Consider the following 17,131-nt stretch of genomic DNA (forward strand, 5'->3'; position numbering starts at 1 on the left):
GTGCTTGGGAGTTGGCGATACGCCACTGATTTGCTGCTTGTGCTGCAACTCTTTTTCCCGCTGCATCAAATTTGCGGCTCTCCTTGTCTGGAGGTGGTGCATCGCATGATGTATGAGAGTTGGCTCTTTTACGAGCTGCCCCCACAACTACTGAGTCCGGTGTTAGTTGTGTTGTAATAAATATTGGGTCTGTGGGAGGTGCCTTATATTTTTTCTCCACCCTTGGAGTTATGGCTCTGCCTTTAACTGGCTCCTGAAATATTTGTTTTGAGTGCCTTAGCATTCCTGGGAGCATGGGAAGGCTTTGATACTGGCTATGGGTGGAGGACAGGGTGTTAAAGAGAAAGTCGTCCTCAATAGGTTCTGAATGTAGTGAGACATTGTGGAATTCGGCTGCCCTTGCGACCACCTGTGCATATGATGTACTGTCCTCAGGTGGTGACAGTTTTGTTGGATATGAGTCTGGACTATTGTCAGACACTGGGGCGTCGTAGAGGTCCCATGCATCGGGATCATCTTGGCTCATTGTGGTATGAGCTGGTGAGTGCGTTAGTGGTGGAGTTTGCGCCGGTGATGCATGTGTTGATTGTGGTGGAGAAGGTGGTGGTGTTACTTTCTTTACCACCTTTGCTTGTGGTTGCTTGTCCCCTTGTTGGAAAACAAGTTTCCTTTTCATCCTGATTGGGGGAAGAGTGGTTATCTTCCCTGTGTCTTCCTGGATGTGAAGCCTCCTTTGAGTGTAGTCAGTCTCTACAGTTTGAAGCTCTTCCCCAAATCTATGCAATTGGGTGTTTAGTCCTTGTTCCTCTGTATAGGAACTAATTTTCGGTTCCGAGGCTTTTTTCGGGACCGAAACCGTTTCGGTAGGCTTTTTAGACTCCGAAGAAGATTTCTTTGATTTCGGTGTGGGATCTCGGTGCCGAACATCTTCGGTGCCGCTGTCTCTGCGCCGAATTTTCTCGGAGCCGGTGTCTCGCCTCCGAGGTTGCTGTGTGGCGGTATCACGACCGGAGTCGGACGACTTCGACACCAGCATGCCCTTTTTCGGTGCCGTGGCTCAGTCACCTAGTTTTTGGGTTAAGCCATGGCCTGTTGGCAGTGGCGTCCCCTGGGCTTTTGTGGACTTTTCGTGAGTCCTAATTTTCGACGTCTTACTCACGGTTGTTATGTCTTCGGCATCGGATTCCCCCGAATCCGACTCGTGGATGGAGAACGCTTCCTCTTCGTCCTCGAACCGTTGTTGTCCTGTCGGCGTGGACGCCATTTGGAATCTCCTGGCTCTTCGGTCTCTGAGCGTCTTCCTCGACCGAAACGCTCGACAGGCTTCACACGTATCCTCCTTGTGCTCGGGGGACAGGTACAAGTTACAGACCAGATGCTGATCCGTATACGGATATTTATTATGTCATTTAGGACAGAAGCGGAACGGGGGCCGTTCCATCAGTCTTGAAGTCGCACGCGGTCGGGCCGACCAGGCCCCGACGGGGGATCGAAATTACCCCGAAGGGCCACCGGAGCTCTTCAAGATTCGGTGTCGATTTGTTCTAACTAACCCGATACCGAACGCAACAATACCGACGATTTTTTCCGAGATTCTAACTAACTTTCCGACCCGAAACACAGAGCGAAAAGGAACACGTCCGAACCCGATGGCGGAAAAAAAACAATCTAAGATGGAGTCGATGCCCATGCGCAATGGAGCCGAAAGGGGAGGAGTCCCTCGGTCTCGTGACTCGAAAAGACTTCTTCGAAGAAAAACAACTTGTAACACTCCGAGCCCAACACCAGACTGTGCACAGCATGTGTATCTGCAGCTACACATGCCATCGAACATTGGAAATCACTTTTAAGTATTGCGCATAACTTTTTCAAAAAAATCTAACCAATACAAGTGTTACCTACGGTCATCAGCTTTGATCTCAGAAAAACAAGTAAGGAAACAATAAGAGGAAACAACAATAATACGTAAGGAATGGGAGGCACAAAGTAAAACAACAATACCACCGAAATGCATAGGAATTTAATTCTAATAGGGTTCTATTTATCTAATACTGTATTTAGCCCAGTACCACTAAGGCAGAGAGGGTGACCCATTGCACAGAAACAACAAAAGTGGTGGAATAGTCCTAAAAGTCTAAGGCACTGACAATGATTTGGAAGCATATTTCGGTCCATTGGTTTTTGACCTCCGTGCTATTGCAAGCTGCATTCAAACATATGCAAAACAGTCTTGGTTATGTTTCCACAGGATCGGTACCACAGAAACTGTCATACCTATCACCTCTGAACAGGAACACAAGCAAACCAGATCATTTTCAACCATGTTGGGCCTCATCAGTGAGATGCAGCTTTGAATCCAAGGGGATAATCATCACAAGACCAGTCTGGTCTGATCTGTCAATACTGAGAGCATCCCATATTAAAACAGCAAAATGGATGGGTGCAATCCTGGCAAATGCAACACAAAACTGCTGGATTTTTCTAAAGGATTTAGTCATGTCGATGTAGTACATTATTGCACTTTTAAAGTCCAGTCTGGTAGCTCTACGGTTTGGTGTAGATGGAAAGGTGACAGAGCCCTGGGTAAGAACCTAGGGTTAGTTCTAAGACCAATTCTGATGTTGACTTGAAGGAAGGGCTAATCTATTGTAAGGACTTGCAATTCACAAATATGTCTTAGCAATGTAATAGGTATGAGGAAGGTGGCCTTCTATGAGAGGAATTGTAGAGGGCACAAGTGTAGTGTTCAAAAGGAGGGCCCATGAACCTGGTTAGCTGGTACCAATGGCACACTGGCTGGTATGACCCTTTTAAGGCCTTCCATGAACGTTTTGATGACATGGACTTTTAAGAGTGTTCCCTGTTCTGCACAGGAGATTCAATGGCAGCTTGGTTTAGGTCTATAATGGTGTAGACTAGACCTGAATTTTAAATATGCAGAGGTGGCTATAATGTCTTGGACAGCTGGCTTAAGGGGGTGTAGGTATTTTAAGAAGAGCAGACAAACCTTTTAGCAGGCTTGCATAGTTGCTCTGCAGGCTTTCTTCAGGAAGTCCATGCATTTCTGAGGTAGGTTGATGTATCCAAATTCTACGACCTCAGGAGCCAGTCTGCTAGGTTGAGGTGCCTGGGGGCTGACTCTGCTTGGTGATGTGTGAGATCTGTCTGTTAGGGATTGGGCATCCCTAGAAGAGTTGAGGACCATGACTGTCTGATCCAGGTGGGAGCTATCACGATGACACTGAGGGATATGTGCAGAAGCTTTTTTACTACATATGGGAGAAGTGGGAGAGGACGAAATGCATAGGCAAAGATCCCTGAGCAGTTAATCCACAGAGCATTGCCCAGGGAATGAGGGAGTGGAAACCTGGAGCCAAAGTTTTGGCATTTCACATTTTTGTGAGTTTCAAAGAGATCTAGGTTTGGGATCCACCAATGACCAAAGTACAGGAGTAGGACTTGACGGTGGAGTTCCCCCTCGTGGACTTGTTCCTGTGTCCTGCTGAGTAGCTCTGCAAAGTTGTTGTGCACCGTTGGGAGGTACTCCACCATGAGATGTATCTGATCATGAATCACCCAATGTCAAATTTGCAGAGCTAGCGTTCATAGCTGCAGGGAATGTGTGCGCCCCTGTTTGTGAGATAGTACATAGCAGTCATGTTGTATGTTTATGTCAGGACTACCTTACCTTGAATGTCCAGGACAAATGCTTTGAGGGTTAGCTGGATGGCTAGAAATTCCAGATGGTTGATGTGGAGACCTCTTTGGTCTGGGTGCTTTCGACATGTACCCTGAGCATGTGAGGGGTGCATCTTTGGTGACACTCACCTGGAGAACGGAGTCCATAAGGGGCATTCCAACAAGTTGCTGCTGTTCTACCACTGATAAGATCAATAGGTGCTGGCCCATTATGAAGTCTAGATCTTCCCAGCGACCATCCACTTGTGAGTACTGTGCCTAAAGGGACTCTTGTAGCAGGTGCATGTGCAGTCTGGCATGGGAGACCTATGGCCATCCCTCTGAGGTGCATTACTTTTGACTATGAGAGTGCAATGTGACTGAAAAGGAGGCAGTAGCTGCTGAAATTCTGCAACTCTTATGTTCGTAACTGTGTTTAGAATGGCCCGGGAAGAGCCGACCTTAAAGGGGATGAAAATGAGACTTGGTGGTATTCATGCTTAACTCCAAGCTGTGGAGCACTTAGATAGCAGCTTGTGTGTGAGAAAGGTAGTGCTGGTTGCTTGTGCTCTTGATCAGCCAATCATCTAAGTAGAGCAACACCACACCTGTGCCCCTGTTCTGAGGTTGGTGGCTACCACCACTAGACATTTTGTGAATATCCTTAGAGCAGCGGTGACCCCCAAAAGGCAACACTTTGAATTGGTAGTGCTAGCCACTTACCATAAAGCAGAGGTAGCAACGGTGAACCACATTAATGGGTATATGAAAATAGGTGTCCTTCTGGTCTAGTGTGGTCATGTACTTGTGGCAGCAGAGGGATGATGTCCCGTAAGGAGGTCACGTGGGAATGTTCCAAGAGGATATGTTTGATGAGAGGTCTGAGGTCAAGGACTGGGCAGGGGGAGCTGTCCTCCTTGCGAATGAGGAAGTAAAGGGAGTACAGCCCGTTTCCTAATGCTGCAGAGGCACTAGTTCTAACGTTCCTTTGAGTAGGAGCACTTGAACCTCATCTTGTAGGAGGTGAAGTTGCTGCAGGCAGAGTGTATGTGAGGGTGGGATTGAAAGGAGTTCCAGGCAATAACCACACTCCATGATTGGCACAACTCACCGGTCTGGGGTGATGTTCTAGTAGGTAGGAAAGAACTCTTGTAGTCTCCTTCGAAAGGTGTTGTGTGATCAGGAGGGATGTGAGGCAATTCAATATTTGAAAGGAGAGGCTTCCTTACTGGGAGTTCCTTTGCCTCAGCCTTTGTTGGATTTGTTATTCTAGAAAGTGCCCTGCCTGAACCCTCTACACCCTTGGTGGTGGGTAGGTCTGCTGCTGCATTTCGTACAGCTGGGTCTGGGTTGGGGAAGTTGTCTTGGATCCTCATTTGCGTGCAGTGTACTAGTCGGGGGGAACGTGCCCCTTGATGTATATAGGGTCACAGAAAGAAGGTTTTAACTTCTTCTCCATTCGGGTGCCCCTGAGATTTCACTGGCTCACTAAAGGTATAAGAGGCTGTTTTAAACCTCCCCTTTAATACTAGGAGAAACTGGACAGACTGTTCGATCCTAGAGAGCATCCTCACCAGAAAATCATTGTCCTCAGGAGTAGTGTGCATGTCCACATTATGCTATGCATCTACCCACTGTATTAACCTGTGGTATGCTGCAGTGTTGATGTGGGAAAATCTCACAGTGACATTCTCTAGGTGTGGACCCCAGGGGAGTCTATATCATAGCCTTTCCACAGGTCATCTGTGGGCCAAAGTTGGGGGGTGCTGTACTCCTGTTGGGGGGAGGGTTGGGGTCTAAGAGGCACTAGGACTGCCAGTGTCAATGCTGGCCTGGCAAGCGGGGAATCTGGAGGCGTGGTGGGGGTGGAGGTGGAGGTGAGGGAAGTGGAGGTGGTTGAGGGGGAAGTGGCGGACTGGTAGCTTTGGCTCTCGGTCATTAGGTCGGTACAGGTCATCCAATACCAGCATGTCTCGATAGAAGCCCAGCCTCCTCTTCTTAGGAGAGGTCACTGTGGTGCCAGAGGGATCTTCCCCATACAGGGATGAATAGAAATCTGTCTCAGTCTTTCATCGAGCTCTGCCTGGAACTTTTGAAGTATGGCACTGTCAAGAGTCCTTGAAGCTGGCTGTGGAAGTTGGTCTTGGCACCCAATGATGCAGGGCACCTGTGAGGCCTTTGTCTTTGAAGGATGTTTTGGAGTCTCTGTGCCAAGCTTCATCAGATTAGAAGGCAGATTGGGTTTGGAGCTTTTGGCTGGATACCCTCTTATGTCTGGTGTCTTGCCATAGTGCTAACCAGAGGCCGGAGGCTGCAGAGAACCATCTGTAAGCAATGGCTTTTGCACAGAACTCAGTGTTTGAACCCTACAGGGGCTGTGCTCGGTCTCAACATGCAATTTGGAGTGATGCATACATAGTTTGCTTTCAATCATACTCAGGGTTCTCTTGGTGGACTTTGTGTAAGGGTTGAGGTCGAGTGAGCTGTACAGAGCATCTTCATCCCTCTCTTCTTCCGGTTCGGGGGAGCAAAAATCTATGACCTCTGGGCCTGGACACCTGACAGTGCCACACCCTCTTCTTCTTGGGCTCCAAGGCCGTCGCCCTGTGTGTCTTCCCTGGACTGCCACATGCTGATGTGTGACCAGCATCAGTCTCTCCGTTGGCGAAGAGCCTTCTAGCACCTGAATGCCAAGCAAAATGTGCAGGTTTCCTTGTGTAAGGTCGGCCCAGAGGTATCCCTAATGGCATTTTCTGAAGAGTGTCTGTTCAGTCCCCTCTATGCCTCATTATTCTCAGGAGTAGACAAAGGAAAATGCGTGGATCCCCAAATGTCTGGGACCCAGTCTTCTAACTGCCTCTGAAGCAAGTTGAGGGAGCAGAAAAAGGATGACTATCGATGAAGAAAACTTTTTGGCAACGGGAGGAGCAGGCATGAAGAAATAAATGTTGACAATGTCGAGTTTGGGAGCACTGTTGATACCCATCTGAACCTAACAGCGGAGATAAAAATCTAACAATGGAATCTGTGCCCAAGCGCATTGCCAGTTAAGAAAGATGTCACATAATACTTCTTGACACAAAATACTTATTAGAATAAAAACACGTTACAATAGTTTGAGTCCAGCACTAGAAGCAGGAATATGCACAGCATGTGTACCTACAGCCACAAATGCTACAAACCACAAATTAACCCCAGACTGGTCCAGCCTTGTTGTGCTTCATTAATGAGGTGCAACTTGGATCCTATGGCATAGTTGGATGTGGCCCTAGAGGTAACAAGGCAGAGACTTTTGCAAGCATTTCACCTATCATCAGTTGTAGTTTCAATGGCAGGCCTGTGCATAGCAGATGGAATTGTATTTGTTGTATGCTGAATGGAACTAAGGAGGGAGAGGGAATCAGCTTTGAGAGGTTGAGGGTGATACACTTGCTCATGCAAGACAGATCCCAGGAGCCAGGCTGTCATACTTAAGAGGTTAAATAGCATACATTCACTTGTAGCTGTGGCCCACGTCTGTGCCCCCTGGAATGCATTCTGCAGGGATAATGAAAGCTGGATTTCTAATTACTGCCTCACTATGCAGCTGAACTGAGTGAGTTGGGACAGTGGGTGGCCTTTGAGTGCGCCAGGTGACCACACAACTGGTCACTGCCTTTTTTTTTTCCTCTTAGTGATAAACGCTGACAATTTGGTATATGGCGGCGGTGCTGTGATCAGCTGGCCAAGGCTTGCCTCGCCTGCCATACAATCAGCAACTGACTGTGTGTGCCTGTCTCTCTCACAATGCCCACAACATGGGTATTCACCATGCACCTACCACACAGCACACTGTGTTTTAATCACACTGCATGTGGGGAAGCAGAAAACACCCTTGCAGGTGGCAGAAGCAGCCTATCCCTGGTAGCTCCCAACATTTGTGGTAGTCAAGGGAGAACACTATAACTGGTTCATCTCCCAGGAGAATAGTATAGCTATAGGGGATGATGTACACTCACCTTGGCCAACACATGAACGTACTTCTTCAGTGCAGTTAGTTTGTCACCATCTAGAACTGGAAACTTGGCCACTTCCACCCGTAGAGTGTAATGCAGTGCGGATTCCAGGTCTGCCATGTACACCTTGGAGCTAAGGAGACAGAGTGAAGATCCCAGAAGGATGGTTAGAGGGAGAATTCAGAACTGACGGAATATTGTGAATGAAAAACAGAGGGCAGATCAGAAGACGAGAAGGTTGGTTTATTGGTTGTTCGATTTGGAATGGAAGATGGAAGACCAATAACAGGGAGGGATACGAGAAAGCAGAGAAAAAGTTAAGGACAAAGGGAGCACTATGCTGATTGCAGAACAATCTGGCTCCTCTCTTCCGCCAACCATTGAGACCCGTAGACCTTCTGCTGGTAAGACAAGAAACTGAAAAATATCAGTATCGCAAGACTGATGCGCATGGATACTAGGCCTCTTCCTGAATGCGCCCTCTTAGGTGCTTTGTGTGTCTAGCTCATGTGGAAAGCAGTACAAGGTAACACGAGATACCAGCGAAGTTGGGTGTGCTTATCATGGACACTGAGAACAGTCCTACGTACACTGCTCATGTTATGGTATGGTGTAATACAGTTGACTCTGCTTACTCCCCTATAACTGTTGTGTGTAAAAGTGAGAATGGTTTAGCTAGGAGTACGTTACTGCAGACAAGTACAATTCTGAAAACAATGGTAGTGGAAGTGGGTGATCGTGAGGGATCAAGGGAACAGGTTGTGGAGGACTGCCTGGCAAATCTGAGCAGCTGCTCTTGAGGATTCACCAGTAATGTGTTTACAGACTACATAGGGAAGGGGAATATAATTGTTCTGCCAACATTATATCTTATATTTTAACATTAAGTGATTCAGGACACAGCACGAATGAAAACCGGTTCTAGGAAGCTTTCATGCCAAATTCATTTCCCATGATGCAGTCAACATGGAATTTCAGAGCATATGCAGCTGCAAATTGCACAAGAAAGGACAGAAATGAGTGTAAGAAGGAGGCAGTACCCTCTCAGACGTCCAAGTAAACCACTGGGCCTCTTGGCTAGTAGCAGTCAATCCATGGATCTTCACTCCGCTTGACACACCCTCACTCAGGATAGACAGGCAAGCAATGGATTCAAATGACACCGGACTGTTATATAGAAATGGGTATAGAACACCCTCATGTGGCACACTCAGTCAGAAAGTTTGGAATGTGATAGGACCACAAAATACATGTAATGTGATGGGATCCTGATGAAAGCAACACTGCTGTGGGTAAGTCATTTATTACAGGAGCTAGAAGACTGCAGGTTTTTAAAATCTGAGACATAATAGGTGTTAGTAAGCTAGGAAACATGTGGGACTGAGGAAATTGTACTGTTTGAGAGCACCAACATGGTGTTATTTTGTTAATCTATATGAAAATAATGAATAATGCTCTAGATGCACTAAAAGCCCCAAAGGTAAAATAAGTAGACGACCTAGGAGTATTCCAGGATCAGAAATGGGTGGAGGCACGATGCGCCCAAGAAAGGTGTCTATGAGGACCGGTTTCCCACTGGTACAACTAAAACTTTTACACAAAGCAAACCTCACCCAAACACTACTGGCAAAGATTGGTTGTGGGTCACCTGTTGTTTCAGAGGATGTGGGAGGAGGGTGAGCTTCATTCACACACTGTTGGAAGACCCCCGATGAAGGGTCTAGTGGCTTGGAATGGAGAATTGTCTCAATGAACACACAAGTTTCCAGGGTTGCCATTCATCAAAATAGCTCTATCAGATATAAGGGAAGACATCCTACAGACATACCAGGGGGCTCTATTCACATTGGCCGATCATGGTCGCAAAAAGGAATGTGGTAAGACAGTGGGGTGTTCCCTCACCCTCAGAAATTGACAGAGTGAAGCTGTGCCTGTTTATTGGCATAACATTATGCAGAAAAATGGCTACATCAGGTACAGGTGTTTGTAGGAAGCAGGCTCTATATAGTGCACTAAAAGGAAGTACATGATGTAGAGAGTCCAGTGGATCCCCAATTGGTTTAGCAGAGGCAAAAGTAGATAGAACTAATGCTCTATTTTGTGGTAGTGTGGACGAGCAGATAGGCTTATCAGAGGGCAGGGCTAAGCATTTGTTGTAGTCACAGAGGCAATAAATGAGAGACACACTCAAAGAATAAATCCAAGACCAATTTAGAAAAATGACAATTCTTTTTATATATATTTCAAACCCAAGAACTCTATCATCAGGCAAGTAGACTTTTAAGCATAACTACTTTGCAGTTTCAGAAATCAACAGTGCACTTTTCAGAGTTCTCTCGATGTTATCCTATGGAGGAAAAACAATGTTCAGCAAACACAGGGCTAACAATGACTTACAAGGTCGAACTCAGGAAGCAAAGGTAAGTACTAGGCACTGAACAGAACCATACCAACAGGTCACATTGGGCAGCACTGGGGCGGCAGAGTGCAGGGGTGCAGTGAGGCGCCGGGATCCCAATGGTTTCCTATGGGAGTTTGGTCCTCGTGAACAAAGGCTGCAGGATCTGGATAGAAAGCCAGTCGGGGACAACAAACAGGTAGGTTGTAGACTTTGGGTGCAGGAGCATCTTTGGTCCTTTTCTCCAGGGACCAGGAGTGACGGCTGCAGGGGTTCCTTAGGCATCTGGTTTCGCCATCCAGGAACACTCACAGTCAGAGGGTCCTGCGTGTTGAGACAGCAGGCATTGTCAGGAAGTCAAGCAGGGGGGTATCCAGGGTGGGCTCGAGCTCAGGGGACATTGTTGGCACTAGTGACCTGCCTCAGATGGGGTCAGGAGTGTTAGATGCAGTGGCTGTTGGAGGTGTCAGGTTTTCTCTCCCCACAAAGCTGCAGGAGAGGGGGCCTGCATGCAGAGAGTAGGAGGCTGGGCTGGTTTGTAGTGGCTACCTTGGGTACTTACACCTTACACCAGGTCCAGTTATCCCTTGTTAGTGAATCTAGTAGTGTTCTAGCAGCTTAGGCTGATAGAGGTAGCTATAGCAGAGCAGCTTAGGCTGAACTAGGAGACATGCAAAGCTCATGCAATACCACTTACAGTTACACAGTACTTATACACAAGCAAAGGCAATACTCAGTGTTACTAAACATAAAGGTATTTATTTGGGTGACACAGTACCAAAAATATCTTAGAGACAATACTCCTTCTGGAGGTAAGTATTATACACTAGACACCAAAAGTAGACAAGTAAATAGTCATAGAACAATGCAAACAGTAGGAAATCCTATAGAATGCAATGGGAGAAAATGGGTCTAGGGGTAACACAAACCATATACTAAGAAAGTGGAATGTGAATCACGAATTCCTCCCTAGACAAGTGTAGTGTGTGCAGAATCGCTGGGAGAGTAAGAATACATTAAAGGTAAGTAAATTACCCCACCCCAGAGCCCAGGAAAGCAGGAGTAAAGTACTGCAAGTTTCCTTAGGACACACTACACCTCGTTTTTTGGGATTTTGTAGCAGCCAACTAAGTCTGCAAAGAACAACTGCTGGATTATTGGACCTGAAGACCTGCAAAGGAAGGGGACCAAGTCCGGAAGTCGAAAGAAGTTCCAGGAAGGACAGGAGCCCCTGCCAACCCAGAAGAGGATGCAAAAGAAGAGTCCCCAGTTAGTCAAAGACTGCAGAAATGCATCCTAGGAATATGCCAGTGGATTCCTGTGTGATGCAAAAGATGTCCCACGGCGTGAAGATCGTTGCAGATTAGATTTCGTGTTGGAAGGTGCCAACAAGCCTTTGCTATGACAAAAGTGCATTTTGCGTCAAAATTGTGCTGGATGGACCCAGGAGGGACCTGGGGGCCTGAACTCTGTGTGAGGGGGAAGAGAGGGGTCTCTCAGCACTTTAGAGAGCCCTCAGGATGCCAGCCAGCACCCCCATGAGCCACAGGACCCGGGTTTAAAGGAGGTGCAAAACACGGTTGATGCAGCACAACAAAAGAAGGTCCCACGCCGCCGGAGAACAACTCAGCTAGTTGAGCGCCGCAGGAAGGAGTGCTGGGGACCTGGGACAGGCTGTGCACGAAGGAAGTTTGCAAAGAGTACACAGAGGCCTCAGGAACCGAAGAAGATGCAGTACACAGGGGTACCCTTGCTCTCGAGGAAGGCAAGGTCTTACCTCCTCCAAATTGCGTCAGCAGGACCTCAGGACAGTTTATGTTGATGATGTCCACCCTCTGTGTCCTTAGGAGCATGCTCATCGCTGTGAGAGGAGTCCCAGGGTACCGGTCATCGTCTTGGAAGGTGCCTGCTTGGAGCAGGGGAGTGACTCCATCACTCCACAGGAGATTTCTTCAGTCCTTCTGGTGCAGGGTGAAGACAGGGAGTCCCCAGAGTGTGCACACCATGGAAACTGTTGCCGTTGCTGACTTGGAGCTGAGGTTGTAGACACTTTGTTGCAGTTACAGCGTTTCTTGGAGCAGGCTGCGGTTGATCTGAGGTCAGAAGAGTCTGAAGTTGTTGCAGAGGATTCCTGTAGGAAACTTGCAAGCAGAATCTGAAGAGAACCCACAGGAGAGTCCCTAAAAAGCCCTGAGAGGGGGATTGGCTACCTAATCAGGTATGGACCTGTCAGGAGGGGTCTCTGACGTCACCTGTTGGCACTCGCCACTCAGAGCCCTCCAGAGTGCCCCCACACCTTGCAGAGCAAGATGGCTGAAGTCTGGGACACACTGGAGGAGCTCTGGGCACCACCCCTGGGGTGGTGATGGACAGCGGAGTGATCACTCCCCTCTCTTTTGTCCAGTTTCCCACCAGAGCAGGGGACAAGGGGTCCCTGAACCGGTGTAGACTGGTTTATGCAAGGAGGGCACCATCTGAGCCCTTCAAAGCATTCCCAGAGGGTGGGGGAGGTTACCCCTCCCAACCTGTAACACCTATTTCCAAAGGGAGAGGGTGTAACACCCTGCTCTCAGAGGAAATGCTTTGTTCTGCCTTCCTGGGACTGGGCGGCCCAGACCCCAGGAGGGCAGAACCCTGTCTGTGAGGTGGCAGCAGCTGTAGCTGCAGTGCAAGCCTCAGAGAGCTGGTTTGGCAGTACTAAGGGTCCATGGTGGAGTCCCCAGGATACACAGAATTGGCTCCCCAACACCATATTTGGAATGGGGGGGACAATTCCATGATCTTAGACATGTTACATGGCCATATTAGGAGTTACCATTGTGAAGGTACATATAGGTATTGACCTATATGTAGTGCACGCGTGTAATGGCATCCCCGCACTCACACAGTCCGGGGAAATGGCCTTGAACTATGTGGGGGCATCGTTGCTAGTGCAAGGGTGCCCTCACACTTCGTAACTTTGCACGTAACCTTCAGCAAGTGAAGGATAGACATATAGGTGACTTATAAGTTACTTAAGTGCAGTGAAAATGGCTGTGTAATAGTGTGTGCACTATTTCACGCAGGCTGCAGTGGCAGGCCTGTGCAAGGGTTTGCCTGAGCTCCTTATGGGTGGCAAAAGAAATGCTGCAGCCTATATGGATCTCTTGGAACCCCAATGTCCTGGGTACCTGGGTCCCATATACTAGGGACTTATAAGGGGGGTCCAGTGTGCCAATTGAAATTGGTAAATGATGTCACTAGCCTACAGTGACAAATTTAAAAGCAGAGAGAGCATAAGCACTGAGGTTCTGGTTAGCAGAGCCTCTGTGGCACAGTCAAGCACTACTGACAACACATACATTAGGCCACAAACTATGAGCACTGGGGTCCTGGCTAGCAGGATCCCAGTGAGACAGGCAAAACACACTGACATATAGGTTTTTATCTATGAGCAATGGGTACCTGGCTAGCAGGATCCCAGTGACACAGTAAAAACACACTGACATACACTCACAAACAGGCCAAAAGTGGGTGTAACCATGCTGGAAAGAGGCTACTTTCCTACACAGAGGCTGCAGGCAACTTGGGAGAGTCAAGGATGGGTGAAAACTGAGTGGATTCTGACTCCAGACAACTCGGGAACTGGGCTGGCAGTGTTGGTTGGCTTCACCTTGGGGGTCAGGGTCTTCGGGTGCAGAGGTCACATTGAGTGCTGGGTCCTTGCTGTTCCAGGGGTTACAGAGTCCTTTCTTGAAACTTTGTTGCAGGGCAGTTCCGCTGCTCATGACAGTCATAATCTTTGTAGAAGCAGGCAGTCTTCCTGGGTTTCTTGGAGGCTCAGCTGCAGGGCGAGTCATCTTTTGGTTAAGGTCCATCGAGGTCAGCAGGCAGGTCAGACAGGCTGGTTCCAAATCAACTTCTTTTTCCTCTTCTGCAGATGCAACTCTTTAATGTCCTTTGCTTTGTAGGTAGTTAGGACCCAAGTTCTAGGGTTCAGGGGTGCCACCTAAGTATTCGATTTAGGGGTGTTACAGGGAGTGCCAGGTGATAGCCAATGAGCTGCCCACCTTTAGGGTGCCTCCACCCTTCTTATGACCACTTCCGCTGGGAAATGGGCATAACCCTAACCCTAGTGGCCTAATTCCTTCCAAACGGGATGGAGGAATTTAAAAAGTAATGTCCACTTCAGCTCGTCCACCTTAAGGATGGGACTGGCATGAAGTGGGCAAACCTCAATCTGACTAATTTACCAGTCTGTGCTGCTACCAAAAGTGGGGTCAGGACGGAGGGGGTTAGTCATCTCCACCATCTGGAGAGGCCTGGGTCACATTACAAAGGTGGCCAGGCCTTTGAAGCTTTCCACCCTGGAGTGTCCATCCTGCCTGGGTGAGCTGATAACAACCCAGCCCAGTGGAGACATATCTCTGGCCATCGAGAGTGCTGGATTTCAACATGGGGGTGGGGGCAGAAACGCGTCTGTGGTAGATGAACTAGTCAGGACCAGTTAGTCAACCCACTAGTAGCTGGTAGGTTTTCGGGGGGCACCTCTAAGATGCCCTCTTTGTGCAGTTATCAATAAATCCCTCAGCATCAGTGAGGGTTTATTAATCTGAGATGTTTGATACCAAACATCCCTATATTCAGACAAGCTACCATATAGCTGGGGAACTCGCAGTGAGTAGTGTCCAGCACATGCATTTAAAATAGCTTCTCTGGTCACTTACTGTGTCTGATGATCGACAAATACATGGCAGGGGCATATCTGCTTGTGCAAATATGCCCTCATGTAATATAATGCACCCTGCCGTAGTAAGGCCTGCTAGAGGAGTGACATATATATTGCATGCAGTGTTTAGGGGAGATGGCACCCAATTTTGGGAGCAGCTTGACACGCAGCCTGCAATGGCAGTCTGCATTAGGTTAGGTTTTTACTGGGTCCCTCAGAGTGGCACAAGTTGTGCTGCAGCTCTGAGGGGCCCTATTCAGTACGCATACCCTAGGTACCAGGGGTACCATATACTAGGGACGTACAGGGGACTGAAGGGCCTGGTTACTTGGGGATCAAGTGACCAGGTGTCTTGGTTTAAGGAAAGAACACTGGGGACCTGTGATAAGATACACAGTGCACTTCAGTCAAAGTTGCATCTAAATACCAGGCAAATTTTGAGAGTAGGTACTGCAACCAGAACCCAGCTCCCTAGTGTTGATCTTAGTAGGTGCCCAACAATTCTTACTTTCTGCATTTTTATTTAGAACTGTTTCAGTTGCAATAGAGAGGATATATCTTCTGCTCCAACAGCAGAATAAATAAGCCTCAGCTACATGCTATTGTTATTTTCTAAAGCTACTGCCAGTCTGATGTCTAATGCTTCAAGAACCAAACCTTTAAGCCCAGATATGCAATAAGGAGTAAAATAAATTTCACTGCTTCTGAAAACAGGAGGTTATTAGGGAAATACAGAAATCTGTCTAAAGGTACAAGTTACGATAATTAGATATACCGTTTTTGACCACAAGCACATTTCTAAAGGGCTTTAAGGAACATATGTGCAGGGGAAATGTGCAAAATCTATAAGGATTAGGAAATGTGTACAGTTTCCCATTTTAGACTTTCACCGATGGTAATGTTATTGACATGTCAATACCATTCCTTACTAAGGTTTTTTGGGCAAGTATAATTTGGTAGTTGAACCCTTTCTACTAGGGTATTTGGTACAACCTTCAGCAAGCATTGCTGCTTCTTTTTTTAAAGAAATTGGCTCACACGCCTACCGTTGAAGGGTCTGTGCTGAGTGTTCTGTGTTTGGTTACAGTAGGACTGCAGTATACTCTGGATTGGCAGGCCAGGTGCAGTATCTGATCAGGCTGTGCAGATCTTAATCTTACTTTACAGAGCAGATGGCACTGATGCTTCCTCTTTCATACATTATAAGTCTTCTGTAGCTAATGCTCATACCATCATCATGTTTCCACTAGTGAATTTACTAATGGGGTGAAATGCTAGGGTTCACAAGGCGCTCAGGATTCAAATAGGCTAGAGATCTCAATAAAAAAGGGGTGCCTGCACGAAGGTAATCACCCAACCCTCAAAAAGGTTCAAATGAACCTCAAACCTAATCACAACAATGTGCGGTACCTCTCAAATAGTGTTAGGATTTAATAATAGCACATACACTTCAAACAGAAAAATCAATATTGGTATAATTTCAATGTATCCAATCAAATCCAAACATTTATTATCGTTCATTTGAATTAGAATACCATGGATGATGTTTCCACTAGTGTTCTGTGAAAGTGTATTTTTTTGTTTTATAGTTTTTCCGTTTAAATGTTGTCCTATGATATTAATAAGGATGAATGAAGCAGGTGCCTGAGGTGCGTAGTTTGGTTTTCCCTTTACCTCCAGCTCCCCTAAAGGGTCTGCTCGCCTCTGGATCCTTCTCCACATCCTTGTTCATTAGCTGTCTAGGGTCCTTTCTTTGGTGCATTAGTCAGAGGGTGCCTCAGAGGTTCAACTAGAGATGGTTGGTCAAGTTCTTCATAGCATGTGGAGAAAATATGTTCGGTCTTGTTTTCTCTAGATTGCGAAAATTGGGGGGGGGGGGGGGAGGTAATCTAAACTGGATTGAGAATTTCACCTGTACCTTTCTCCCCAGGTCAGGAGCACCACAAGGTGATTTTCTGTTGCTTTTAGCATCTTCTGTATCTTTATGCTGGGCAGGTGTCTTTCAGATCTTTTTGGTTCCTGGGGTGTTCCTTTCATCCTTTTTGGTGTGACTTGGTCTCTGTCAGTATGATGTTCTTTTGGCCAGCTCCCAGACCCCACACAGGTGAGATATGCGCTCCCTTTGAACGATCTTACCTCTTGTTCAGTGGGCATCATAGTGATATTGTCACTCTTAGATGTTGGTTGACTAAACGAAACTGTCCGTGGACCTTGTGCCTCTGTGTTTGCTAGGGTTTTTGTGTACTTTCATGCCTACAGGTTACATAGTCGTCTTGTACCTGGATTGTTGCATGGTCCCAAAATGTGGTGTTGCATGGACAGTATTGTATGGCCGCTGATTGGGTGATTCCC

The 17,131-nt window shown here is 47.3% G+C and overlaps 1 protein-coding gene across 1 annotated transcript in view; it reads right to left on the reverse strand.

Annotated features, from left to right (window-relative positions):
* The window catches only part of QSOX1 (quiescin sulfhydryl oxidase 1), a 353,508-nt gene that overhangs the window by 75,253 nt on the left and 261,124 nt on the right, over positions 1 to 17,131 (reverse strand). The window contains exon 8 of the mRNA XM_069232081.1: positions 7,677 to 7,806. Within this exon, the coding sequence (XP_069088182.1) occupies positions 7,677 to 7,806 (130 nt within the window). The remainder of the gene's footprint in view (positions 1 to 7,676; positions 7,807 to 17,131) is intronic.

This window comes from Pleurodeles waltl, chromosome 4_2 (genome assembly GCF_031143425.1).
Source record: "Pleurodeles waltl isolate 20211129_DDA chromosome 4_2, aPleWal1.hap1.20221129, whole genome shotgun sequence".
NCBI classification, from domain to species: Eukaryota; Metazoa; Chordata; class Amphibia; order Caudata; family Salamandridae; genus Pleurodeles; species Pleurodeles waltl.